We start from the raw sequence: 27400 nt of genomic DNA, 5'->3' as shown, positions 1-27400 counted from the left end.
CATTTGTTGGGAACACTATCCCTTCTCCATTGAGTTGTTTTGCTCCTTTGTCAAGTATAAGTTGACTATATTTGTGTGGGTCTATTTCTGGGCTCTGTATTCTATTTAACTGATATATTTGCATATTTTCTTATCAGTACTATACTGTTTTGATTACAGTAAGTCTTGAAGTCAGATAGTACTAGTCCTCTGTTGTTCTCATTCAGTATCATGTTAGTTATTCTGTGTCATTTGTTCTTTCCATAAACTTTAGAATCACCTTGTCAATATCCACAAAATAATTTGCTGGAATTTTGTCTTGGATTGTGTTAAATCTATAGATCTAATATTGAAGAACTAACACCTTGACAATATTAAGTCTTCTTATCTCCATACATGGAATGTCTCTCCATTTACTTTGATCTTTTTTGATTTCCTTCAGCAAGTACTGAATTATTTCAGTATTTTCCCATATAAATCTTGTGCATATTTTGTTAGACATATCTATATCAAACAGCATTTAACTTTCGTGCTAATGAAATGGTATTGTGTTTTTAACTTCAAATTCCAATTGTTCATTGCTAATATATAAGAAATCAGTTGATTTTTGTGTATTAACCTTATATCTTGCAATTTTATTATTATTGCTTATTGATTCTAGGAGTTTTGTTGCTGTGGTTGTCGATTCCTTGGTATTTTCTACATAGACAATCATGTTATCTGTGAACAAAGGCAGTTTTATTTCTTCCTTCCCAATCTATGTATGTTCTTTCCTTTTCTTGTCATTGTATTAGCCAGGACCTTCAGTAAGGTGTTGAATAGGAGTGGTGAGAGGAAACATCTTGCCTTGTTTCTGATCTCAGAGGGAAATCATCTAGTATTTCACCACGAAGTATGATGTTATGTAAATGTGCTTTATTGAGTTGAGGAAGTTCCTTTCTATTCCTAGTTTGCTCAGAACTTTTATCTTTGAATGGGTGTTGGATTTTGTCAGATTTTTTTCTGCATCTATTGATATGAGCATACGATTTTTAGCCTGTTGATTATGAAACATTGAACTAGCCTTGTGTACCTGGAATAAATCCCACTTGGTTGTGGTGTATACTTCTTTTTATACATTGTTGGATGTGATATACTCATACTTTATTGAAAAATTTTGCATCTATGTTCATGAGAGACATTGTTTGCCTTTCTTGCAATGACTTTGCCAAGTTTGGGTATTAAGATAATGCTGGATGCCTAGACTGAGTTAGGAAGTGGTCCCTCTGCTATTTTCAGGAAAAATTTTAAAGAATTGGTAAAATTTCTCCCTTAAGTGTTTGGTAGAATTCATCAGTGAACTAATCTGGGCTGTTGCTTTCTCTTTCAGAAGGTTATTTCTTATTGATTCAATTTCTTTAGTGGAATAGATTGTTTAATCTTTAATAACAGATACAGGTCTATTCATTTAAACACGTAGGCATATTAATATTAACTATTTTCTTGTTGAGTTTTGGTAGATTGTGCCTTTCAAAAAGTTTGTCCATTTCATATTTGTGGGCATACAGTTGTTTACAATATGCTTTTCTTATCATTTTAATGTCCATGGGACTAGTAGTAATGGTCCCTCTTTTATTTCTGATATTAATAATTTGTGTCCACTCTCTGACTGCAGGTTCATCAACTTTACTGATTTTTTCCAACCACCAGCTCTCAGTATCGTTGTATTTCTAAATCAGTTTTCTATTTTCAATTTCATTGATTTCTGCTCTAATTTTTATTTATTTTCTTCTGCTTAATTGGATATAATTTGCTCTTATCTAGTTTTCGAATGTGAAAGTTTATAGATTATTGATTTTAGATTTTTCTAACATATGCATCAATGCACGTATTTATAAATTGCCAAGCACAGCTTTCACTGCATCCACAAATTCAGATAACATGTATTTTCATTTAGTATGAAATATTTTAAAATTACTATTGAAACGTCTTTTTGACCTATATGTTATTTAGAAGTGTGTTGCTTAATTCTAAGTATTTTGTGGTTTTCCAACTATGTTTCTGTTATTGATATCTAGTTTAATTCCATTGTGGTCTGGGAATACTTCATATAATTTCTATTAAAATACTTTTAAATTTATTAAGGTGTGTTTTGTAGCCCAGAATGTGGTTTCTCTTAGTGCGTTCCATCGGAATTTGAGGAGAAGGTTATCGGATGAAGTGGTTCATGATATCAGTTAAATCCAATTGATTGGTGGTGATCTTCAATTCAGTTATGTCCTTACTGATTTTCTGCCTGCTAGATCTGTCAATTACTGACAGAGGTGTGTTGAAGACTACAGCTATAATGGTGTATTCATCTATTTCTCCTTGCAGTTCAGTTTTTGTCTCATATTTTGATGCTCTGTTGTGCACACACATTAAGGATTGTTATGTCTTCGTGAATAATTGGCCTCTTTATCATTACATAATGTTGCTCCTCATCTCTGATAACTTTCCTTGCTCTGGAACTGGCTTCGTCTGAAAGTAAGATAGCTACTCCACCTATCTTTTGACTACTGTTAGCATTCCTTTACTCTTTCCATTGCTTTACTTTACTTTTTGTCTGTACCTTTGTCTGTATACTTTATACTTATATTATCTGCCTAATATATAATTAGGTCTTATTTTTTATTCACTCTGACAGTCTCTGCCTTTTAATTGGTGTATTTAGGTCACTGCTGTTTAAAGTGATAATTGTTATAGCTGGATTAATATCTACCATATTTTTATTGTTTTCTATTTATATTTGTTGCCATTGCTTTCTTTTCTTTATTTCTGTTCTGTTTTTCTGCCCTCTATGTTTTCAATTGAGAATTTTTATGATTTCATTTCTTTCTCCTCTCTTATCAATTCTACTTCATTTTAAACTTTTCTCAGTGGCTGCCCTTGAGTTTGCAATATACATTTGTATCTAATCCAACTCATCTTTCAAATCACACTATACTACTCCATTCAAGTACCTTATAATAGATTATTCCCAACTCCTTCTCCCTTCTGTATCTTATAACACTGCTGTCATTCATTCCACTTACACTTAATCTATAATCACAGAATACACTGTTGCTATTATTATTTGAACTATTATTAATTAAGAATAAAAAAATAGATCTGAGTTTCTGACCTATGTCATTTCCTTCTTTCTGAAGACTTTCTTTCCACATTTCTTGCAAGATAAGTGTCCCCATGACAAATTCCCTCAGTTTTTGTTTGTCTGAGAAATTCTTCATTTCTCCTACACTTATAAAGGATAATTTTGTTGGATACAGAATTCTAAGGTTTTTTCTTTCTTTTAACACAAAATATTTCACTCTTCTCTCTTGCTTGCATGATTTCTAAAGAGAAGTCTGAAGCAATTGTTAATCTTGTTCCTCTGGCTTCTTTCAAGATTTTCACGTTGCCTTCATTTTCTGCAGTTTGAATGTGATATGCCTAGGCTTAGATATTTTGATATTTACTCCGGTTGGTATTCTTTGAGCTTCCTGGTTCTCAGTTTGGTATTCATTTTCAGAAACTGATCATTACTGCTTCAAATATTTCATCTCTTCCTTTCTCTCTTCTTTCTCTTTCTGGTATTCCTATTATATGTACAGCTTTAGTAATTATTTCACCGCTCTTGGATATTCTGTTCTTTTTCACTCTTTTTTTCTCTTTGCACTTGAGTTTTGGAAATTTCTATTGACATTTCTTCAAGCTCACTGATTATTTGTTTGGCCATGTCCAGTCTATTGATGAGCACATCAAAGGCATTTTTCATTTATGTTACAGTACTTTTTTTATTCTAACATTTTCTTTTGATTCTTTCTTAGAGTTTCTGTATTTCTGCTTATATTATATTTCTATTCTTTATTCTTTTATGCTGTTCACTTCCTCCATTCAAAGCCTTAGCACATTCATCGTACTTGTTTCAGGTCCTTGGTTTAATAATTTCAACATCTCTGCCATATTTGATTCTGATGCTTAATGTGTCTCTTTGAGTTGTTTTTCTTTTTTTTTTTTCTTTTACTGCATGTGCAATTTTTTGTTGAAAGCTAGACATAATGTACTGGGCAAAAGGAACTGAGGTAAATAGGTATTTATCGTGTGGTTTTATGTATATTTGGCTAGGGGTTAGGCTGTATTTACTGTTTTTTTTTTGTTTTTGTTTTTTCTGTGTCAGAGGCTAAACTTTCCTCTGGTTTCCTTGTTTTTTTCCCACCAGTTGTCTTCAGGTTTCCCTGAGGCCTCTTAAATAAGGCCTTGAGATGCGCAGTTCTTTCCTTTGCAATTCCCTGTTGTTACTTAGGCTCTATGAAGCTTGTGGTAAGGTGTGTGGGGAGGGGAAGCATTCTATAGTCCTATGATTAGGTCCCAGTCTTTTAGTGAGCCTGTGCCCCAGGGCTGTGACCTTTACAAATTCCTCTCGGATTTTTTTCCCCTCACTTGGGTGAACCCAGGGCTAGAGCTGGGTATTTCCCTTCCCTCATGTTGGTTAGGCTCTGGTACAACCCCAATCAGTTTCTCTTAAAGGCAGGTCTGGTTATGAAAAAGAGAATGTTCTGAATGTATTTCAAAACAGTTCCTTTTCCCCTTCCCCTGAGCGACATACAAAGGGATTTTTCTTCAAACTTCATTGTGAGAACCTGGTAGAGCTCCTGGAGGTAAAACTCACAAAAGTCTGTGGTGGCCCCTTAAGACTGGGCTCAAGTTTGTCTACTCTGAACCTCCAGCAATTTGTTGATTACAGCTTAGGTTTTCTTACCCTAGCATTGGTTCCTCAAAGGTTTCTGCTCTTGGGCTTCTGTTCTGGTAAGTTGTGATTCCTTGTATTCACTTGTCGATCTCTCCAGTTTTGAGGGCTAACAATATTTTGCCCAGTGACCTCATTCGGAGATGAATCCAAGAAAAATTGTTGATTTTCAGTTTATTCAGCTTTTTTTCTTATTGTGAGAATGGGAATGACAGCTTCCAAGTTCTTTATATGCTGGACTGGGAGTCCTTTTTAAAACTACTATTGATTTTTCTTGCTGTATATGTAAACATTCATTAACTTTTAATTTTAAAACAGATTAGCAAAAGGAAAATAATAGAATGTCAACATTCATAAATAACTACTGTTTATATTTGTGTATGTATCCTTTCAGTCTTTTTTTTTCTACACATATCTGCCTGTCCCTCTGTCCTATCTATCTATCTATCTATCTATCTATCTATCATCTATCAATCATCTATCTACTTATCATCTATCATCTATCTATCAATCTATCCATCTACCTACCTATTTACTTACGCCTCCTCCAACAAACAAAGAATTAAAATGGGCCTTTAGACCTAAGATGGTAAGACTGTATGCAAATATGTTTTTATAATATTACCTTTTAAAAATTCTTTGCAAACTTAATAGGTAAAATATAAATGTTTTCCATTATATTTTTTTACTTCTTTGACATTTTCTCATTTATGTATGAGTTCTACATATAACAAATGATCACTCTTTTATTATATATAATACGATATAATACACTATCATTCACGATGTTTTTCTATTTTATTTTGAGGTCTGCATTGCTTTTGAACCTAAATTAAAGAGATTGAGTTGATGGTTTTGTGTGATAAACAAAAGTCTAGAGTAACAAGTTGAATCATGAATATAACAAGTTAGTGAAAATAATAAATCGAATATCAAAATTATAGATAAAGTAAAAGAGTATCAGCACTGTGGAAGTTAATTTAACATCAGTATATAATGAAATCCTCTACTCTCACATAATAGAATACCAGTACAGTAATGAGGATAAACAAACTACAACTACATGCAACAATATGAAAGAATTTCAAAAGAAGATGTTGAATATAAAAAGAGTGATATTAAAAATTCCATTTATGTAAAGATTAAAAGTAGGTATATTTATCTATGGTATGAGAAGTTACCACTGACCTAGGGAGTAGAGGCTGGAATGATCACTAGCAGGGCTCTGGGATCCTGGTGACTAGGTTGTGTTCAATTTGTGAAAATTCATTGTACACTTATACTTTGTGAAATTTTCTGTATGTATGTTACACTTTAAAAATTATTATTGAGATATAATTGACATATATTCATTTCAGGTATATAATATAATGATTCAATATTTGTATATATTGCAAAATGATCACCACAATAAGTCTAGTTAACATCCATCACCACACAGTTATAAATTTTTTTCCTTGTGATGAGTATTTTTTAAATCTACTGTCTTAGCAACTTTTCAATATGCACTTCAGCATTACTAACTATAGTCAACATGGTTTCGATCCCTGGTCCGGAAGATCCCACATGCCGCGGAGCAACTAAGCCCATGTACCACAACTACTGAGCCTGTGCTCTAGAGCCCATGAGCCACAACTGCTGAAGCCCGTGTGCCTAGAGCCCGCGCTCTGCAACAAGAGAAGCCACTGCAATGAGAAGCCTGCACACCGCAACAAAGACTAGCCCCCACTCACTGCAGCTAGAGAAAGCCTGTGTGCAGCAATGAAGACCCAACACAGCCAATAAAAATAAATAAATAAATTTATAAAAAAAAATTCTGTTCATTACATCCCCAGGACTTCTTTTATAACTGGAAGTCTGTACTTTTTCACCCCCTTCACACCATTTCTCCCACCCTCCCAACCCCCTACCTCTAGCAATCACCAATCTGTTTTCTGTATCTGTGAGTTTGTTTGTTTTTCAGATTCTACATATAAGTGACATCATATGGTACTTGTCATCCTCTAACTTATTTCACTTAGCATAATGCCCTCAAGTTCCACCCACGCTGTCACAAATGACAAAATTTCATTCTTTTTATAGCTGAATAATATTTCATTATATATGATATGAATAACACATAGATATGTACATACACACAGGTATACCTCACTTTATTGCACTTCTGTTTATTGTGCTTTGCAGATATTGCATTATTTTACAAATTGAAGGGATTTGTGGCAACCCTGCATCAAGCAAGTCTATCAGCACCAGTTTTTCCAGGAGCATTGGCTCACTCTGTGTCTCTGAGTCAGTTTGGTAATTTTCACAATATTTCAATCTTTTCATTATGATTATATTTGTTATGGTGATCTGTGATCTTTGATGTTACTACTATGACTTGCTGAAGGTTCTGATGATGGTTAGTATTTTTTAGCAACATAGTATTTAAAAATTAAGGCATGTACATTGTTTTCTAGATGTAATGGTATTGCACACTTAATAGACTAACGTATCATGAAAACCATGACCTTTATATACACTGGTAAGCCAAAAATTTTGTAGGACTTGTTTATTGTGGTGGTCTGGAAATGAACCTACAATATTCCTGAGGTATGCCCACATCTCACATTTTCTGTAATCACTTATCCGCCAGTGGACACTTGGGTCACGTCTATGTTTTGGCTATTGTAAATAATGCTGCATTGAATATGAGGGTGCATACATCTGTTGAGGTTTGCGTTTTCATTTACTTTGGATAAATACCCAGAAATGGAGTTGCTGGGTCCTATGGTAGTTCTATTTTTAATATTTTGAGAAACCTCCATACTGTTTCCATAGTGGTTGCACCAGTTTACATTCCCACCAAGAACTCCCAGTGCACAAGAATTACTTTTGCTCCACATCCTCACTAACATTTGTTATTTCTTGTCTTTTTAGAACAGCCATTCTAACTGGTGTGAGGTGCTATTTCATTGTGGTTTTGGTTTGCATTTCTAGCACGTATGTTATACTTCAACAAAAATTTTAAAAAGACCTGTACCTTGACCTAATACCAGGTTCCCCCATACCCCTCTTCAACAGAAATGTGCCAAGGTGGTGCCTGTCATAGTATATCTGCAAGAATATTTATAATTGTGGTTTTGTGCTTTATAGTTTGTGGTATAAATAATTTTCTCCCACAGTACTGTCTCAAAGTAGAATTCTAGAGCTCCCACCAGGTCACTGTGGATTTCCAAGGTAAGAAGAAAGGAGATTCATTCTACATTACCAACTCCACCTTGCAGTGTACACATCTGAATGTGCCCAGAATTACATTGGCCTAAACTCCCTACACTATATGTCTTTAGATCAGCTCTCAGAGTCAGTGTTAACTTGATGGTGGGAATCCTTTCACAATGAATATGTATAAAAAAATCATCATATGGTACAATTTAAATATCTTACAATTTAGTTTGTCAATTATACCTCAATAAAGCTAAAATATGTAACAAACAAACAAAACAAAGTCAGTGCAAAGGATATAAGCTGGCTCCACAGTAGGGCTGTGTGGAGCAAGTTTGGGTGCTCTTCACCCCCTTGGATCCAGAACATCAGCACCCTTCTATTTTAAAAGGCCAGTCCACTGGACTTCTTTCTTCCCTCCATGATGACTGTATTTCAAGAATCTCACTGCTCCTTTCTATTACTGGGCCTTAGAATCACTCAGATCTAACTCAGCAGGTTATAAAAACTGAATCTTATGGAACTTCCTAAACTTCTTATGCAAATCTATAACCTCTTCTTCAGACACTTCTAAAATTCAAATTTTAATGGATTTTTGTGCACACACACACACTTGCTTCACCAGACTGCTCCATCCTAATTTATTCAAAGAAAACAAGAAAGATTTATGTGAAATTTATAGAAAATTTCAAACAAACTCTCTGCTCTTCAAAAGACCATGATCTGATAATATTAAAACAAGTACTAGGAAGTTAGCATCAATGAAACCCTTCAGCACTGTGACAAAGAGAATTTTTAGTTCAATTTAACTAGTTGCTCAAATTCAATTACTATACACTAAGAATCCATTAGCCTTTGAAGGGGCTTCATAAAAGTATCAAAACACTAAATACACAAGTCAACCCAAATCCCAAATTAACTTTGACATTTGCTACAATTTTGGTGTATTTCCCCTACTATCAACTGGAGTAGTTAGTGTTTGGAAATTCTGTCTGGAGTCCTTGATAACTGAAGAGTCCTTCTCAGTGTTATGACCTTAAATTTTTTTTTTTCTGGAGTAAACGTGGATATGCTTAGAGAAGCTAAATTTATTTCATAAAGGTATTAAATGCAATAAAATGAATATACAGTGTTAAGTGACCTCATTTTTTTAAAAAAAATCTAAATCACATTACATATATTTTCTATATCTCTAAGTATAAATTCATGTAATATATTATAATATTTTACATTAAATTTAAGTATACTTTAATGATTCCGAGCTTCTTTCTGTGATTTCCCCTTCCCTGCTACATTTTTGGCTAACGGTTTTCAAGCTATTTTAATTAAATAAATGGCAGCATCAAACCAGATGACATCAAGGCAAACCAAACAAAATTCAGGGTTGTACATCACCTTTACTTGAATTAGGAAAAGCTTTATAAGGATTAATTGTTCTCTGCTAAATTTTTTGGAATGGTTTAATAGTAGGATTATGCAAGAAGAAATAAAATGAAAAAAATTCAACAAATAGTACTGATAGAGTAACTCCATTTCTACTTTTTAAAAACAAAGATACTCTATATATTAATAAATTTAAAGCAGTCCAGGAAAATATAATTATATAACTTAAAACTTTGATTAAATTGTGTTATAAATCTATGAAATCTGAGTAGAGAATTTTTTATTCTAATGAGAATGTTAATTTCTACACTTTAAAAACTTGTAGTAGTGTGTTCATATTTTTGTAATAAAACTTTTTCAAAACCAAAATAAAAATAAGGACACTTTTTGGAGGTATGGTTATCTTAGAAAGTTCTTCTTATCATTGTTTAATTAACACTGCAGCCAATGAATAGAGATATAGCTTATGCATTTTGCTAGGAAAATAGCCATTAAAAGCTCTTTTAGGAGTGTGTTGCTGCTAATGCCCCTGCCAGCATCATCTCTGTCAGTTAACTCTCACTAAGGACCCAGAATTCTAAAAACCAGATACAAGGCAGGACCTGTGTGTCTGACATGGCATCCATACAAGTGTCATCACTTCACATGCACCTGGGACCACTTCAAAATGTTTTATTTTGTATATATATGCATAACACAGGGACATCAACTTGATGATTGGTGATGACTTAGGGGGTGAGATAGGGAGGGTGCGAAGGAGTCGCGGGAGGGAGGGATATGGGGATATATGTATAAATACAGCTGATTCATTTTGCTGTACAGCAGAAGCTGGCACAACAGTGTAAAGCAATTACACTCCAATAAAGAGCTTAAAAAATGTTTTATCTTAATGGGATTCAAAGCTGTAATGTAAAAAATAAGTAGTTGAATGTAGGCTTGGATTAGGTGCATTCCATTCTCAGAGGCATACAGATAACCCAAAGCTCTATTTCTTTCTCTCTAGAAAATAAACAGTAACCAAGTATTGCAAAACATGTTCATTCGGGGTGATATAAAGCCCCTCATAAGCATCCACAAATTCAATAAGGGAAATGGAACTAATGGCTTCAGGGTGGTTTCTGCCTCCAGGTGCTCCTTGGGATGACTTTCTAATTGAAAGCCTAATGAGGTGGTATAGCAAGGGACCATTTGGAGAGCACTCATATATGCTCCTTGCTCTGTGGAGACACAGAGGACTGGAGCCTGACATACTGGTTAGAGCAAAAAACAACTGTGAACATGTTCTGCTTCCAACAGGGCACATAGAAGGCAAGGGACTGGCTGAGTAATTCTTGGGCAATGGAGCAGGGGAATGTGTTCAGGTGGGATCAATTTACATGCTCTGAGAGCTTGAGTTTTTGCTGTGGAGTGGATGTGGGCAATGTAGGGGAGCCAGCATGGAGCATGGAGCGAGTCCTCTTGGGTTGTCAGGAGGATAGAGGCCATCAAAGTTAAACTAGGCTAGAGATGGGCCACCAGATGTCCAGGGGCATAAAGTGGAGAAACATAAGGACATAATGTATTAACCAGTTTCTAGAGATGGCTTAAAACAAACATATCCTTGTAATACTTATAGATGTGACCTCACAATGCTTTATACCATGAGCAATAAAACTCAAGCTGAATTTTGAGTAGGAAAGACAGTTAAGTCTCAATTCTAATTTTTTGTGAAATCAAAAGAAAAAATTGCATATGAAATTAATTCCATTCTATCTAAAATTTAAATATATATTAACCTATATCTGCACCATATCTATATAGGTGTAGATATAGATATATTTACAACCTTTGGAAAACAGACCTATTTTGGTCTGTTCCTAAAGGTCGTTGAGGAGAAAATTTTAAGATATTCTCAAAGAATCTTGATTTGTCTAATGCTGTGATCCGTTACTTGATAATACTTTGTAAATATTATTCTCTAGGTCTGTATTTAAGGAAATATATAGAAGACAAAGACGTAGCATTCAAATACACTATATGAGAGTCGACATGCTTTCCTATGAATGCTCATAACCATTGTTTAATTCCTCACACAATGTTTTCTGGTATTAATCATTTGTTATTTGTTACTGACTCACATGGTTTCACATTACTATGTAAGGAAACCAGCTAAGTTAATGTATGTAGTTTCAATGACTAGCTATATCATTAGAAGTATAAGCTGATCTGAAACTGAGCCACCTAAAATATTTCCATAAAAGGTGACATTCATAAAAGGTTATTAGTTGGTTTTAAAAAAGAAAAATTAGTGGAGGAACAATATTTTGACTCATACTTTTACTATAAATCCAGAAAAATATAGATCATAAGCCATGCAAAACTGCTTTGTTGCAGTCTTCTTTCTTTCCAGTATGTGAAAGTATCGAGAACCTCAAGAGCAAAGAGTGAGTAAGCAAGTAATGTCACATTAGAAAAATGAATAGTTTTATAAATTAAATATTATACGATTGAACTCTAGTCATCTTACAGAAAAGTGGCAATATTTTCTTAAATAATTCACCAAGACTTTGGGAAAAGCAATGGAGTTACTACATTCTTCCTTTACCTTCCAAAGGCTGAGATTATGAATTCAGACAGTGTTGGTGTGCTTGCTTACCACGGGTCTGTGTACATCCCAGAATGCTCTCTCTTGACTATCAAGGATCTTTCTTTCAATCTTGTCTCTCTTCTTGTCCACTCTGTTGACATCATAACAATGAATAATAAGTCGTGTTAAATGAAGTGCCTCTCTGAACAAAAGGCCACACCTTGAACAAATCTTCCAAAAGACTCACAAGGACTCACTTTGCTTGTGCTTCTGCTTGCATAAAAATGAACTCCCACTTCCTGGCAAATGCTCTCTGCAATCTGGCCAAGCTCTCCTGAAAAATACATCATGGTGAAGACATTCTGGTGCTCAGCTTTACTTCTCCCTTCCAGTTTATTTACCATATGTAGTTACCAAAAAAATAAATCAGAATTTCTAAAGAAGTAAGTGTACTTGGCATGATAAGTCATGCTCACTGAATGCAGCTAATACTCATATTAACTGTCACAGAGGACACAGGAAAACCTATTACAAATATTAATACTGGAGAATATAACTAAAAATCCAAAATACTAAGTTTACCTTAAATAAAAAAGTGCTCATTGGATTTTTCTATGCCCACTTTACTGAGGAACAGGAAAGCAATACATCTCTACTATTGATTCATTTGGTTTATCCAGTTCCTGAGAAAAAAGTAAACCTTGGTCTCCTACTACCCACTTGGAGACAGTGCTTCAAGTTTAGTAAATCAGAACATAGCAACCATCTGAACAAATTACAAGAGATTAATTTAATCTGCTGATGGTGACCAACCAAAAGGTTTTCCCAAAACCATATTCCCAGTGTAAATGCTATTCAATTCTCTAAGTCTGGATAGCTTCATTATACATAGGAGATATATATATATATATATATGTTTTTATATTTAAGTCGGTTTTACCAAATAAGATATCTTCCCCCTACTTCTCTGAGTTTGTGTATTTAGAATGTCACCATCCTCAGTGTGAATGATGAGAGGAAGGAAGCAAGTACGGGATATATTAAATCATTATGCTACCCTTCCCAGGAAATCTGATCCCTAAGATCCATGAATGTAGAAAGTTAGGGGTGCCCAGAAATGACCATAGGCCTTATTCTTGCTCATTCTATATCTTTCTTGCCAGGAAGTCCTTGGTACTTACAGCTTCATAGTCAGCTAGCTCCAGCCTTGCTTTGTTTTGCATTGTTCTTTTGCAGAGGTAAACCGCTGAAAGGGAAGAAAATCAATCATTTCTTGCCTGATAATTTACACCGAGACACTAAAAATAAAAACAGAGCATTATAAATCACAACATATTGGTCTCTGCCATTTTTCCCCCAAGTTGTAATTTTCTATTTTTATCTTTTTTTGGACAAAATAAATAATTTGTAACATCATTACTGAAATTCAAACACAGTGGTAATTTTAAAAGGTGTTATAAGAAAAGAGACATGTTTAGAAACTTGGTAACCATTTCCTTTATTTCACTAAATAGTTGTCACAATTTTAGCTTTCTCAAAATATAAGGGGAAAAATAAAGCCTTTTAAATAAGAGATCAAATGAACTTTAAAATCTAGATACACAGATACATGATTTTTAAAAAAAGAATTGCATGAAGAGGGAATCACTATTCACACATTCAATTATTTCTGTATTCTACTGTCAACTGAAATAATTTATTAATGTAAACTAAAGGCTTCTTGGCATCTTCTTTGCTGCATTCCACAAGGGCCAATCATCTGTCAATCATTTTGTCACTAGGAGACAGGAGAGTACAATATCTGACCTAACTATAATCCAATAACCTTTTAATTCCATTTTCCTTGAGGACTCTGTCTTCTCCATTGCCAGGCAAAGTCCATCTGGGCAGCATATTTACAAGATAAATGACAGAGAGAAGGAGGATGTTGACAGCAGCATTGCCATCGAGCAAATTTCTTCAGTGATTTCAGGAATATTAGTGACTCTCATGATAATATCAAGACATTCAGAGGGGAGGAGACAAGATGATGAAGTAGAAGGACTGGAGCTCACCACTCACAAAATACCAAAATTACAACTATCTGCAGAACAACTACTGACAAAAAAGAATGGAAACTACAAAAAAGATATACTATATTCAAAGACAAAGAGGAAGGCACAATAAGAAGGGGTGATTTCACAATATAATCAAATCTCATACCCACCAGGTGGGCAACCCACAAACTAAAAAATAATTATATCTCAGAGGTTTTCCCATAGTAGTGAAACTTCTGAGCCAGACGTCAGGCTCCTCAGCCTGAGGGTCTGGCACCAAGAGGAGAAGCCCCCCAGAGCATTTGGCTTTAAAGCCCAGAGGTCTTGAGTGCAGGAGCTCCAAAGTACTGGGGGAAACAGAGACACCACTCTTGAAGGGTGCACACAAGGTTTCACATGCACTGGCATCCAACATAAAGCAGTGATTATGCAGGAGCCTGGGCCAGACCTACCTGCTGGTCTTAGAGGGCCTCCTGGGGAGGTGTGGATGGGCTATGGCACGCTGTGGAAGCAAGGACACTGGTAATGGAGGCCCAGGGAATATTCATCGGTGTGAGCTCTCCTACAGGTCACCATTTTGGCACTGAGACCAACAGCCTGCAGGTTCAAGTGTTAGGACACCTCAGGCCAAAAAACCAATAGGCTGGAACACAGCCCCACCCATCAGCAGACAGGCTGCCAAAAGTTGTCCTGAGCTCACAGCCTCCTCTTAACACACCCATTGACACAGCCCTGTCCACCAGAAGGACAAGACTCAGCTCCCCCCACCAGTGGGCAGGCACCAGTCCCTCTTACCAGGAAGCCTGAACAAGCCCCTGGACCAACCTAACCACCAGGAGGCAGACACCAGAAGCAAGACTAAGTACAATCCTGCAGCCTATAGAATGGAGACCACAAACAGAAAGTTAGACAAAATGAGATGGCAGAGAAATATGTTCCAAACAAAGGAACAAGATAAAACCCTGGAACAACAACTAAGTGAAGTGGAGATAGGCAATCTACCTGAAAAAGAATTTGGAGTAATAATAGTAAAGATAATTCAATATCTCAGAAAAAGGATGATGGCACAGACCAAGAAGACAAAAGAAATGTTTAACAAAGAAGTAGATGATACAAAGAACAAAAAACAGAGATGAACAATAAAATAACTGAAATGAAAAATATACTAGAAGGAATCATTAGCAGAATACATGAAGAATAAGAACAAATAAGTGAGCTGGAAGACAGACTGGTGGAAATCACTGCTGTGGAACAGAATAAAGAAAAAAGATTAAAAATAAATGGAAACTGTCTCAGAGAGCTCTGAGACAACATTAAATTCACCAACATTAGCATTATAGGGGTCCCAGAAGAAGAAGAGAGAGAGAAAAGACCTGAGAAAATATTTGAAGAGATAATTGCTGAAAACTTCCCTAATATGGGAAAGAAAACACTCACCCCAATCCAGGAAGTACAGAGAGTCCCATACAGGATAAACCCAAAGAGGAACACACTGAGACACATATTAATAAAACTAACAAAAACTAAAGGCAAAGAGAAAGTACTAAAAGCAACAAGGGAAAAGCAACAAATAACATACAAGGGAATCCCAATAAGCCTATCAGCTGATTTTTCAGCAGAAGCTCTACAGACCAGAAGGGAGTGATATGATGTATTTAAATGACAAAAGGAAAAAACCTATAACCAAGTATACTCTACACAGTAAGGCTCTCATTCAGACCTGAGGGAGAAATGAAGAGCTTAACCAACAAGCAAAAGTTAAAAGAATTCACCACCACCAAACCAGATTTACAATAAATCTAAAGGAATTTCTCTAGGCAGAACAGAAAAGGCAAAAACTAGAAACAACAACAACAAAATTACAAATGGGAAAGCTCACTGGTAAAGGCAAATATACAGTAAAAATAGGAAATCTTCCACATGCAAATATGATATTAAACCAGCAATTATGAGGAGAGCACAAATCCAGGATTTTGAAAATACATTTGAAGAGACCAGCAACTTGAAACAATCATATATATATGTATATAGAAAAAAGATATATACATATACATGTGTGTGTGTAAATCAAAACCTCATGAGAACCACAACACAAAAATTTACAATAGATACATATGCAAAAGAGAAAAAGGATAATAAACACAACACTAATGATACTCATCAAATCACAAGAGAAGAGAACACAAAGAGGAAAGGAAGAAAAAAGACCTACTAAAAGAAATCAAAGACAATTAACAAAATGGCAATAAGAACATACATATTGGTAATTACCTTAAATATAAATGGATTAAATGCTACAAAGAAAGGATACAGACTGGCCAAATGGATATAGAAACAAGACCTGTATATATGCTGTCCAAAAGTGACCCACTTCAGATCTAGGGACACATACAGAGTGAAAGTGAGGGGATGGAAAAAGATATTCCATGAAAATGGAAATGAAAAAAAAAAAGGTGGAGTAGCAATACGTGTATCAGACAAAACAGACTTTAAAATAAAGACTGTTACAAGAGGCAAAGAAAGAGACTACATAATGATCATGGGATTAATCTAAGAGGATGATATAACAACTGCAAATACATATGCACCCAACATAGGAGCATCTCAATATATAAGGAAAATGCTAACAGTATTAAAGGAGAAATCAACAGTAACACAATAATAGTGGGGGGCTTTAACACCCCACTTACATCCATGGACAGAACTCCCAGAGGGAAAATCAATAAGGAAACACAATAAGGCCTTAAATGACACAATAGAACTGATGGCCTTGATATTTATAGAACATTCCATCCAAAAGCAGCAGAATACACATTCTTCCATACACATGGAACACTCTCCAAGATAGAATACATGCTGGACAGCAAGCCTCTGTAAATTTAAGAAAATTGAAATCATATCAAGCATCTTTTCTGACCACAATGCTATTACATTAGAAATTAACTACAAAAAAACAAAAAACAAACAAGAAAAACACAAACACATGGAGGCAAAAAAATGTTACTAAACAACCAATGTATCACTGAAGAAATCAGAGAGAAAATTAAAAATTACCTAGAGACAAATGACAAGAACATGATGATCCAAAACCTATGGGATGTAGCAAAAGAAGTTTTAAAAGGGAAGTTTACAGCAATATAATCTTACCTCAGAAAACAAGAGAAATCTTAAATAAACAACCTAAACCTACTCCTAAATTAAATAGAGAAAGAAGAAAAAACAAAAGCCAAAGTTAGTAGAAGGAAAGAAAACATAAAGATGAGAAGAGAAATAAATGAAATACAGACTAAGAAAACATCTACGAAACTAAAAGATGGTTCTTTGAAAAGATAAAAAAAATTGATAAACCTTTAGCCAGATTTACCAAGAAAAAAGGGAGAGGACTCAAATCAGGAAAATTAAAAATGAAAAAGGAGAAGTTAAAACAGACATCACAGAAATACAAAGGAAATAAGAGACTACTACAAGCAACTATATGCCAATAAAACGGACAACCTAGAAGAAAAAGACAATTTTGTAGAACATACATCTCCCAAGATAGAACAAGGAGGAAATGGAAAATATGAACAGACCAATCACAAGCACTGATATTGAAACTGTGAGTAAAAAACTCCCAACAAACAAAAGTCCAGCAACAAATGGCCTTACAGGCAAATTCTATCAAACATTCAGAGACAGGTTAACATCCATCCTTCTGAAACTATCCCAAAAAATTGCAGAGGAAGGAAAACTCCCAAACTAATTCTATGAGGCCATCATTACCCTCATACCAAAATCAGACAAAGAGACCACACACATACACACACAAAAGAAAACTACAGGCCAATATCACCGATGAATATAGACGCAAAAATCCTCAACAAAATACTACAAACTGAATCCAACAATACATTATAAGGACCGTAAACCATGATTAAATGGGATTTACCTCAGGTGTGCAAGGAGTTTTCAATATCTGCAAATCAATCGGTGTGATAAAACATGTTAAAAATTTGAAGAACAAAACCATATGACCATCTCAATAGATGCAGAAAAGGCTTTTGAAAAAATTCAACACCGATTTATGATAAAAACTCTCCAGAAAGTGGGCATAGAGGGAACCTACCTCAACATAATAAAGATTATATATGATGAACCAACAGGTAACATCATACTCAACAGTGAAAAGCTGAAAGCATTTCCTCTAAAATCAGGAACAAGACAAGGATGTCCACTCTCAGCACTTTTATTCAACATAGCTTTGGAAGTTCTAGCCACGATAATCAGAGAAGAAAAGAAATAAAAGCAATCCAAGAGACCAATCCATTAAAGACCTAAATAGAGTACAGGATACTATAAAACTCCTAGAGGAAATAATAGGCAGGACAATTTTTGACATAAATCACAGCAATATCTTTTTGCATCCACCTCTTAGAGTAATGAAAATAACAAAAAGAAACAAATGGGATGTAATTAATCTTAAAAGCATTTGCACAGCAAAGGAAACAACAAACAAAATGAAAAGAAAACCCAGAGAATGGGATACAATATTTGCAAACAAAGCGACTGACAATGGATTAATCCCCAAAATATACAAACAGCTCATGCAGCTCAATATCAAGAAAACCCAAACAAACCCAATCAAAAAATAGGCAGAAGATCTAAATAAACATTTCTCCAAAAAAGACATACAGGTGGCCAAAAAACACATGAAGAGATGCTCAACATCACTAATTACTAGAGGAATGCAAATCAAAAGTATAATGAGGTATCATCTCACACTGGTCAGAATGCCCATCATCAAATAATCTGCAAGCAATAAATGCTGGAGAGGATGTGGAGAAAAGGGAACCCTCCTATACTGTTGATGGGAATGTAAATTGATACAGCCACTAGGAGGAACGGTATGGAGGTTCCTTAAAAAGCTAAAAATAGAACTACCATATAACCCATCAATTCCACTACTGGGAATATACCTAGAGAAAACAATAATTCAAAAACATATATGCACCCCAATGTTCATTGCAGCACTATTTACAATAGTCAGGACATGGAAGCAACCTAAATGTCCATCAACAGATGAATGGATAAAGAAGATGTGGCACATATATACAAAGGAATATTACTCAGCCATAAAAAGGAATGAAATTGTGTCACTTGTGGAGATGTGAATGGACCTAGAGACTGTCACACAGAGTGAAATAAGTCAGAAAGAGAAAAACAAATATTGTATATTAATGCATGTAGGTGGAATCTAGAAAAAATGGTAAAGATGATCTTATTTGCAAAATAGAAATAGAGACACAGATGTAGAAAACAAACGTATGGATACCAAGGGGGAAAGTGCAGGGTGGGATGAATTGGGAGTTTGGGATTGACATATATACACTACTACGGATAAAACAGATAACTAATGAGAACCTACTGTATAGCACAGGGAACTTTACTCGGTGCTCTGTCGTTACCTAAATGGGAAGGAAATCCAAAAAAGAGGGGATATGTGTATATGTATGGCTGATTCACTTTGCTGTGCAGGATAAACTCACACAGCAGTGTAACGCAACTATACTCTAATAAAAACAGAACAAAACAACACAAAAACCTGAAAAAAAACCCAAATGGGCAGAAGATCTAAATAGACAATTCTTCAAAGAAGACATACAGATGGCTGAAAAACATGAAAAGATGCTCTACATAGCTAATTATTAAAGAAATGCAAATCAAAACTACAATGAGTTATCACCTCACACCAGTCAGAATGGCCATCATCAATAAGTCTATAAGCAATAAATGCTGGAGACAGTGTGAATAAAATGGAACCCTCCTACACCATTGGCAATGTAAATTGGGACAATCCTTATGGAGAACAGTATGGAAGTTCCTTAAAAAACTGAAAATGGAACTATCACATGATCCAGCAACATCCAGAGAAACCATAATTTGAAAAGATACATGCACCCCACTGTTCACTGCAGCACTATTTACAGCAGCCAAGACATGCAAGCAACCTAAATGTCCATCGAAAGCAGAATGTATAAAGAAGATTTTGTACATACATACAAATGGAATATTACTCAGACATAAAAAAGAATGAAATAATGCCATTTGCAGCAACATGGATGGACCTAGAGGTTATCATACTAAGTGAAATAAGTCTTACAAAGGAAGACAAATATCATATGATATCATATGTGGAATCCAAAAAAAAAAATGATACAAATGAACTTGTTTACAAAACAGAAACAGATTCACAGACTTTGAAAACAAACTTATGATTACCAGGGGGAAAGTTGGCGGGCGAGGTGGGGAAGATATATTAGGTGTTTGAGATTAACATATACACACTACTATATAAAAAACGGATAATTAACAAAGGCCTACTGTATAGCCCAGGGAACTCTACACAATATTCTGTAATAACCTATATGGGAAAAGAATCTGAAAAAGAATGGATATATGTATGTGTATAACTGAATCACTTTGCTGTACACCTGAAACTAAGACAATATTGTAAATGAATTGTACTCCAATGTACAACAAAAATCAAGTTAAACAGAATATGATCAACCAAAAAAAAAGACATTCAGAGCCCTCTGGAAAGTCTCATTTCCAGAATATTTTTGTCATTTTCTATAATATATATTTGATTCTCATAAAATTCAAGATAAACTCTATCAATTCTAGATGCTGAATAAATCTACTGAATAAAGAGTGTCAAATATCACTTGCTGTAAGGCTAGCTCTGGGGGATCCCTTATACATATCACTTTTGCACTAAACTTTACCATCTTCAGTTTTTTGATAATGAAATCCATCTGATATCAGTGAGAAAATAACACAAAAAATCTGAGGCCACTGAAAACACTGATGCTATTTATTCAATTTCTGCCCTCTAAGATTTCCTGTATGAAAGTCAAGGCAAAGGAGAGACCAAACTTGGGATGATGCTAACATTACTACAAGCACTAAAAACCTAGGATAGATTTTAGAACACATTTCTCTGTGTGTAATTACTATGGTAATTTTAATTTTCTATTAATATTAGTAATTTTCAAATGTAGATTTACAAAGTTACTGATTTTTAAAATTATTAATTTTCAAAATTAGTTTAATAGAAACTTCAAAAACAAAAGTGATATGATGTGTTAATTTCCTAACTGGACATAATTTACACTCTCTCCTGAAGAAATTTAATGTACAGGCCACTGTGATTTTAACAAAATATCTAAAATGTTCTCGGCAGTTGGTAAAAGAGATTGTAGTGTATGTGCAATTTCCCTGAGGGTACCTCTTCATGAGAGAAACACTGAATTTTCTTAAATATCTAACTAAATAATTTCAGCTTTCCTATAGGATCACCTTTAATCAAATTTCAAGCTCCATCAGTCAGCCCTCCTCCATATCTCTTCCCACATCAGCCTCTACTGGTTTTATTGATGTTGTCATCTAAACTTTCCTCTCTTCAAAATCAGACCCATTTTAGGAAACATATTTCTAACCTCATTAGGCAAATGAACGAATAAAGCAGGAGCAGGGTGATTTTTTTAAGGTGAACGTCCACTAAGAATGTATGCATCCTTTATTATAATAGGTAAACGAAATTTTCTTTAATTGTCTAGGAAACAAAATGAAGGTATGGACAGGCAGTGCCAGTTATAGAGTAGTTGTTTCACATTTATTTGTTGAATGAGTGAATGAATGAATACTGAATGAACAGGATATTTTCAGAAGGAGCTATTGAGAAGTCAAATTAATTTAAGTAATGTCTTTGGTAAAGAGAAAGAGAAAAGATGAAGGCTGTCTTAGCAAAGTAGGGAACACTCTGAAATACTGTTGAAGGTAGAGCAAATATGGTCATGACTGGAATGGCCCAAACCTCACCAATCTAGTCTAGACACAGTACAGCATGTCGACAAGAACTTTTCTTCTTTATCAAAAGAGAGTATCAGCATTGGGCTGATATGGATGAGGAAGGAGGATCAAGTAGATGAAAAAAGATTTTAAATCAATTCAATTAATGAAAGATTGTAAAAATGAGAGTACTTAGGCATAGTCAAAACTATGGCTCAGGTCAAGTATTTTTGTACCAATTTCCAATTATTTGGGCACCAAAAGTGCCCTATGACGTTGTGTATTGACCTAGGCCCAGGTACAAAGTATGAATAGTTTTTAATATAATGCTCCAATTTTTTTCTGCACTGCCAAAGTATTGAAAATACCAATGAAAAAAGCCATTTCTGGGGTTCTATTTCAGACGTTTCCCATTATCAAGGTCTAAATTCAATTTCAAGTTTAAATATATCCCTTTGCAGTAGTTTCTTGGGAGACTATAATGAGATAATCTTGAGGACTTAAAGGGTCAACAAACAAGTAGTTTAATAGGAGGCTCTGCCACGAAGTGGAAGAAAGTTTGAGAAGCCCTGAAGTGCTACTCTGGCTAAAATAGCTGTGTAGTAAAGGCATAAAATTTGGCTTAAATACAACTTAGAATTTAGATGGAAAAGTCAACGTTTCTGGATCACATGTCTAACTGAGTAGAAAGTAAAATCTGGCATTAGTTTCTCCATTTGTTTCATAAAGCTCTAAAGGTAGAGTAGCCTATTGAACAGACACTGATGTTCATTACAAAAGTATACAGAGTTGTATCACAGAGGTCAGTGAGAAGATCACTGAGGTCCCACTATCTAAATATGGACAGGACATAAATATAATTCATAAAGGCTAGAAATACAATTGCCAAGTAAATATTTGAAAAACAACCAACTTTCAACCAAAGTAATACAAAATGTAACACAGTGTCATAATGCAACTTTTTTATCTTTTTTGTTTACTTTGTGGTATAATAATAAAAAATTAGACAAGTTTCACAGTCTTGTTTGTCACTCTTGGGTAATTCAAAGAGTCCCAATTTATTAATAAGAATATCCATCCAAGTAACAGCTGAAACTCCAAGCTTGGTTTAAGGTCTTGAAGTATTCCCCTTTCCCCCAGTTTCTGTGGGTGAAATAAGTGTGAGTGACTTCTTTCTCTACCTTGTTCTTCTGTGTTCCCCTCAAAGTATTGCTAACCAAGTCTTCTAGTCTTCTGGAATTGGAATATAGCGAGAAAAGGCGAGTGCTGACATTCTTACTCTACTGATACCACCGTGATGATCTAGTGTTGCCATTCTTTGGACCTGGCAGAGGTTTAAAGTTAATTGTATTTCTCATGGTACCTTTGTGGATGCTTTGGAGAACCTCTCCCCTGTGAGATCACCTGTAGGGAACTCTCACCTGCAGTGCCCTTGCTGGGGCTGACAAGTGCCATAGAGACTTGTATCTCTAGCATTTCTTTGCAATGCTGTTTGCCCCTCCAGGCTGCCTTCACACATGGCTTGGAAACATTCACACACTCTGCCCTGAAAGTAGGCCACAGAACATAGCCACCTCCCTTTCAATGTCCCATCCATAGCTAGACAGCCTGTTGCTTGCCCTTTGTAATTCTAAGGACTGGAAGTTCATCGTCCAGTGTGTCCCCACAGGGAGGTGACTGCTGTCAAGCACTATCAGAAGTCCATTGAAATCTCTGTCACTGAGCCTGAGGTAGAGGCATTCCCCACCCTCTCCTCCCACTAGGGCTGGTGGGGGCAATGACTCCAAGCCTCCTAACAGCCATAAAATCAGCCTCAAGCCAATGTCTTAGCCTTAAATAACCTCAATGTGAGCTGACGGCAACTACTGTGGTACTCTGTGCATCAGTGTTGCAAGATGCATTCATGTCTGGTCTTGATCTACTTCTCATTTTAGCTGGATTTCCCTTTTAACATCCTGTTACAAAAATCACTCTACTCATCAAAGCAACAAAGACAGATATACAGTGAGAATAAACTATCCAGGCAACAGAAGAGTGAAAGAGCACAGCTGGTTAGCACCTAAACAGGGAAAATATTGCTGGAAAGTGTTTTGACAATAAAGCCTTAAAACATTCACAGCCATTGTTCCAGTACTTGCTCTTTTGAGACTATAACCCAAGGAAATAACAGAGATTTGAGCATCCACGATGTGGAATACAGGAACAAAGTGGGGAAAAAGCAAAGAAAGCATGCATATTTGTTCAATGAGATATTATATCACCATTCAAAGTGTGTGCAAATTGTTTCACCTCAAAGTTGAAGTGGTTTAAAATTTAAAATCCTTAATCCCTCATTGTAAAAGTTCAGACAATGTAGGAAAATATAAAGTAAAAAATCATTATAATCTCACTGTCACTATTTTGGTGTATATTTTGGGTTTTCTCCTTCTATATACATCCACATATGTATATTTATATAAAAATCTACCTGCATATATTTACTTACAATGTACTCAAACTGTACTATAATTGCTGTCTTAGAAACTTTTTTGTTTAATATTATATTGTGGCTAAATTTTCACATCAATAAATGTTCTGTATATTTAAAAAATATTTCATGATAATCTTGTGTTGAGATGTAGTATAATTTATTTAAATGATCCCTTATTATTGGGCACGTGGTTATATCTGTAATTTTGCTATTATATACTAATATTTCTGCAAACATATATGCATGTATGTGTATGTGCATGTGTGTTTATTTTTTAGAAACTGTTTATTTCCTAAAAGTATTATTGTCGATGGGGAATATGCACCTTTCAAGCATGTTGACTTCTATAACCAAATTCTGAAAGTTTAAACATGAGTGTGACTTATACTCTCTCCAGCTCTGAAGAGTCTGTTTTCAGCAAAGCGATCTGAATTATTCTGTTAAAATATATGATAGTCACCATGTTGAAACCCTCCATTTTTCCAACTGCTTTTCACCTCACCTCACTCCAGGTAAAAGCCAAAGTCCTTGCTTCCCTATTACCTTGTCCTCTGATCCCCTTTCCTGCAGCTCTCTAGCTTTGCTTGAGTTGCACACCAGAGGTTCCCCCTCTAACCTTTGCTCCTATCCCTCCTTCTGAAAAGCTCTGGCTCTGCCCTCAGGGCTGAATGGGTATTCTCTCAGCGACATCTCCCCCCTGACCCCTTATTAGCCCCTTTCCCATTGCCTTCCTCCACTCAACCTTTTACCTCCTAATATACAATTTATGTATTCATTTATGTAGTTGCCTGTTAGCTTATTTTTCCCCCTACTGCCCTCACTAGAATGTCAGCTCCAAGAGGACAGAGATTTTTGCTTGTTTTGTTTTCCCAAGTATCCCCCAACCTACAACAGTACTTGGCACATAGCAGATGTTCAAAACAGATTGTTGAGTGAAAACGTCAACGAATGTTGACTGTTTATTTTTTCCTTTTGTGAGTTAGCTATTCATGACTTTGCTAGTTTTTCTATTGGGAGATTTTAACTTTTATTTATCAGACCTAAGGCCCATATATATATTACAGGCAAAAATTAATAATATATATGTTATTAAAGTTATATATATAATTATATATTCGTTATATAATATACTTATATATATATATTCTCCGCTCCCTGCCCCCCAGCTTTTGGAGAGAAGTTTAATAAATGATACAGACATATGGCATCTGCAGTACATGTTCTGAAAACCTATTTTTTTAAAAACTCAACGTAACATTATTGAGATTTACTCAGGATGTTGTGTATAGATCTAGCTTGTTTGTCTTGACTGAAGTAGTCTATCCTATGACTGTAACACATATTATTTAGCCATATTCTTATAATTAAATACTTAGATGTTTTGTTTTTGTTTGTTTGTTTTCTTTTTCTAAAGCTATTAGAGGGGATTTCCCTGGTGGTCCAGTGGTTAAGACTTTGCCTTCCAAGGGGGTGCAGGTTCAATTCCTGGTCAGAGAGCTAAGATCCCACATGCCTTGTGACCAAAAAACCAAAACATAAAACAAAAGCAATATCATAACAAATTCAATAAAGACTTTAAAACTGTTTCACATCAAAAAAAAGAAAACAAAAAAATAAAGCTATTAAAAATAATTATCCAGTGAATTATTATAGCTTATACTTCTGGAATTGGTATCAGTGGTTTGAGTGACAGGCAGTTTGAATTTTATAAGACACTGCCAAATTTCTACTCATTATACTTTCTCAGCATTATTCTAATATTCTCTCCTTAATGTCAGACTTGAATTTTTGCCATTCTGGCTTGAAAGAGGTATGTTAAAGTCCAACACTTTTATCATGTTTCTCTGTTTTCTTATATTTCTATTCTCATATTATAGATTTTAATGTAAAATTTTTTAGGGATTGTTTTCCTTCACTAATTTAGCTCCATTTAATACTTTGTACCTTGAACTAGTCTTCTTTTGGTTTATATTGCAACCCTTAATTTCATTTTCCACTGGTATTTCCACCATTTACGTTAATTGAAAGAGTCAATTTGTTTCACTCATCTTTCTCGCAGAAAGATATTGTTGGATTTTATTCATGACCTAACATAAAGATACTTGTTCTTTTAACAGACAAATATTTACATTCATTTGTGTAACAGTTAGTGTTTGTTATTCCTTTTCTCATGTCATCATCTCCCTCCTCTCTCTTTCCTTTTCTCTTTCTCTGATTGAAATTCTTCCGTTTTCTGCCTTTTGTTACATGGAGTGAGTGTTCTCTAATTCCTACTTTAATAATTCAGAAGTAATAAAACTTGTTACCTTTCCGTTAGTGACCATTCTTATATGTTTAAATAAGTGCTTAAATACATATTTCTTGAATGTTAACCTCAGAAATTAAACAGTCTAATGCTTACCTTCATAAATGATGAATAAATTAACCTATCTTCACTCCCTCATCTTCCTAAATTTTTTAGCGACCAGAATTTATCATATGCTCTGTTATAGTCTTTAAAAATTAATTACAGTATTCACATTCCATTCATAAACTATATTTAATCACAGTAATTGAATCCTGGAGGCCAGGAAGGGAAAGCTATTGTCTTGGATAATTGAAGAAAGAAAGCTTTGATTTTGCACAACTTATTAAAAATCTAAATTTGCTTGGATATATATTTGCCCAGAAAAGGAGAGCTATTACCCCTTATGGTGACCCTTACTATTTCTGGTTTCTTTTGGTGTTTGCTCGCTTATTTTGGCATGAGGCCACTACACTGATGAAGGTGAGCTAGAAAGATGTTGATAGTCTTGGGTTTCCCGTGGTAGCTGTTGGACAGTAGCAATTACCCTTCAAGGTACTTCAATGCTCTTCTCTCAGTCTCTCCCCTCTGCTCCTAAGCTTGCTTCCCAAGTGTCTGAGAGAACCTGAGATGCTTTATGAAATATAGGTCAGGGACCAAACATCAGGCAAGGCTGTCACTTCCAGCACTGTGTTTAAGCCTAAGAAAGCTTGATCCAAGATGGAGCAAGTCTTTCTCTGCTCTCCAAGACTTACTCACATCTCTAGCTCTCAGGTATAGATACTGGAAATCATTAATGTGGTTGGTCAGAATTTCATTCAATTTCATTCTGTAAAGCCATCCTAATTTCTTGAGAAAAGAAACAATATCACCATCTTCCTATCTTGACTAAATTCCATTG

General features: G+C 35.0%; 1 protein-coding gene across 10 annotated transcripts in view; it reads right to left on the bottom strand.

Moving 5' to 3' along the window:
• Positions 1 to 27400, bottom strand: part of RGS7 (regulator of G protein signaling 7) — a 650352-nt gene that overhangs the window by 89516 nt on the left and 533436 nt on the right. For all 10 annotated transcript variants that reach the window (XM_057728890.1, XM_057728895.1, XM_057728894.1 and 7 more), the window contains 3 exons: positions 13061 to 13125; positions 12137 to 12213; positions 11949 to 12030 (listed from right to left, as the gene is read on the bottom strand). In XM_057728890.1, coding sequence (XP_057584873.1) covers positions 11949 to 12030; positions 12137 to 12213; positions 13061 to 13125 — 224 coding nt within the window. The remainder of the gene's footprint in view (positions 1 to 11948; positions 12031 to 12136; positions 12214 to 13060; positions 13126 to 27400) is intronic.

The sequence above is a fragment of the Hippopotamus amphibius genome, chromosome 3 (assembly GCF_030028045.1).
Source record: "Hippopotamus amphibius kiboko isolate mHipAmp2 chromosome 3, mHipAmp2.hap2, whole genome shotgun sequence".
In the NCBI taxonomy this organism is placed as follows: domain Eukaryota; kingdom Metazoa; phylum Chordata; class Mammalia; order Artiodactyla; family Hippopotamidae; genus Hippopotamus; species Hippopotamus amphibius.
This window is presented reverse-complemented; position numbering and strand designations above follow the sequence as displayed.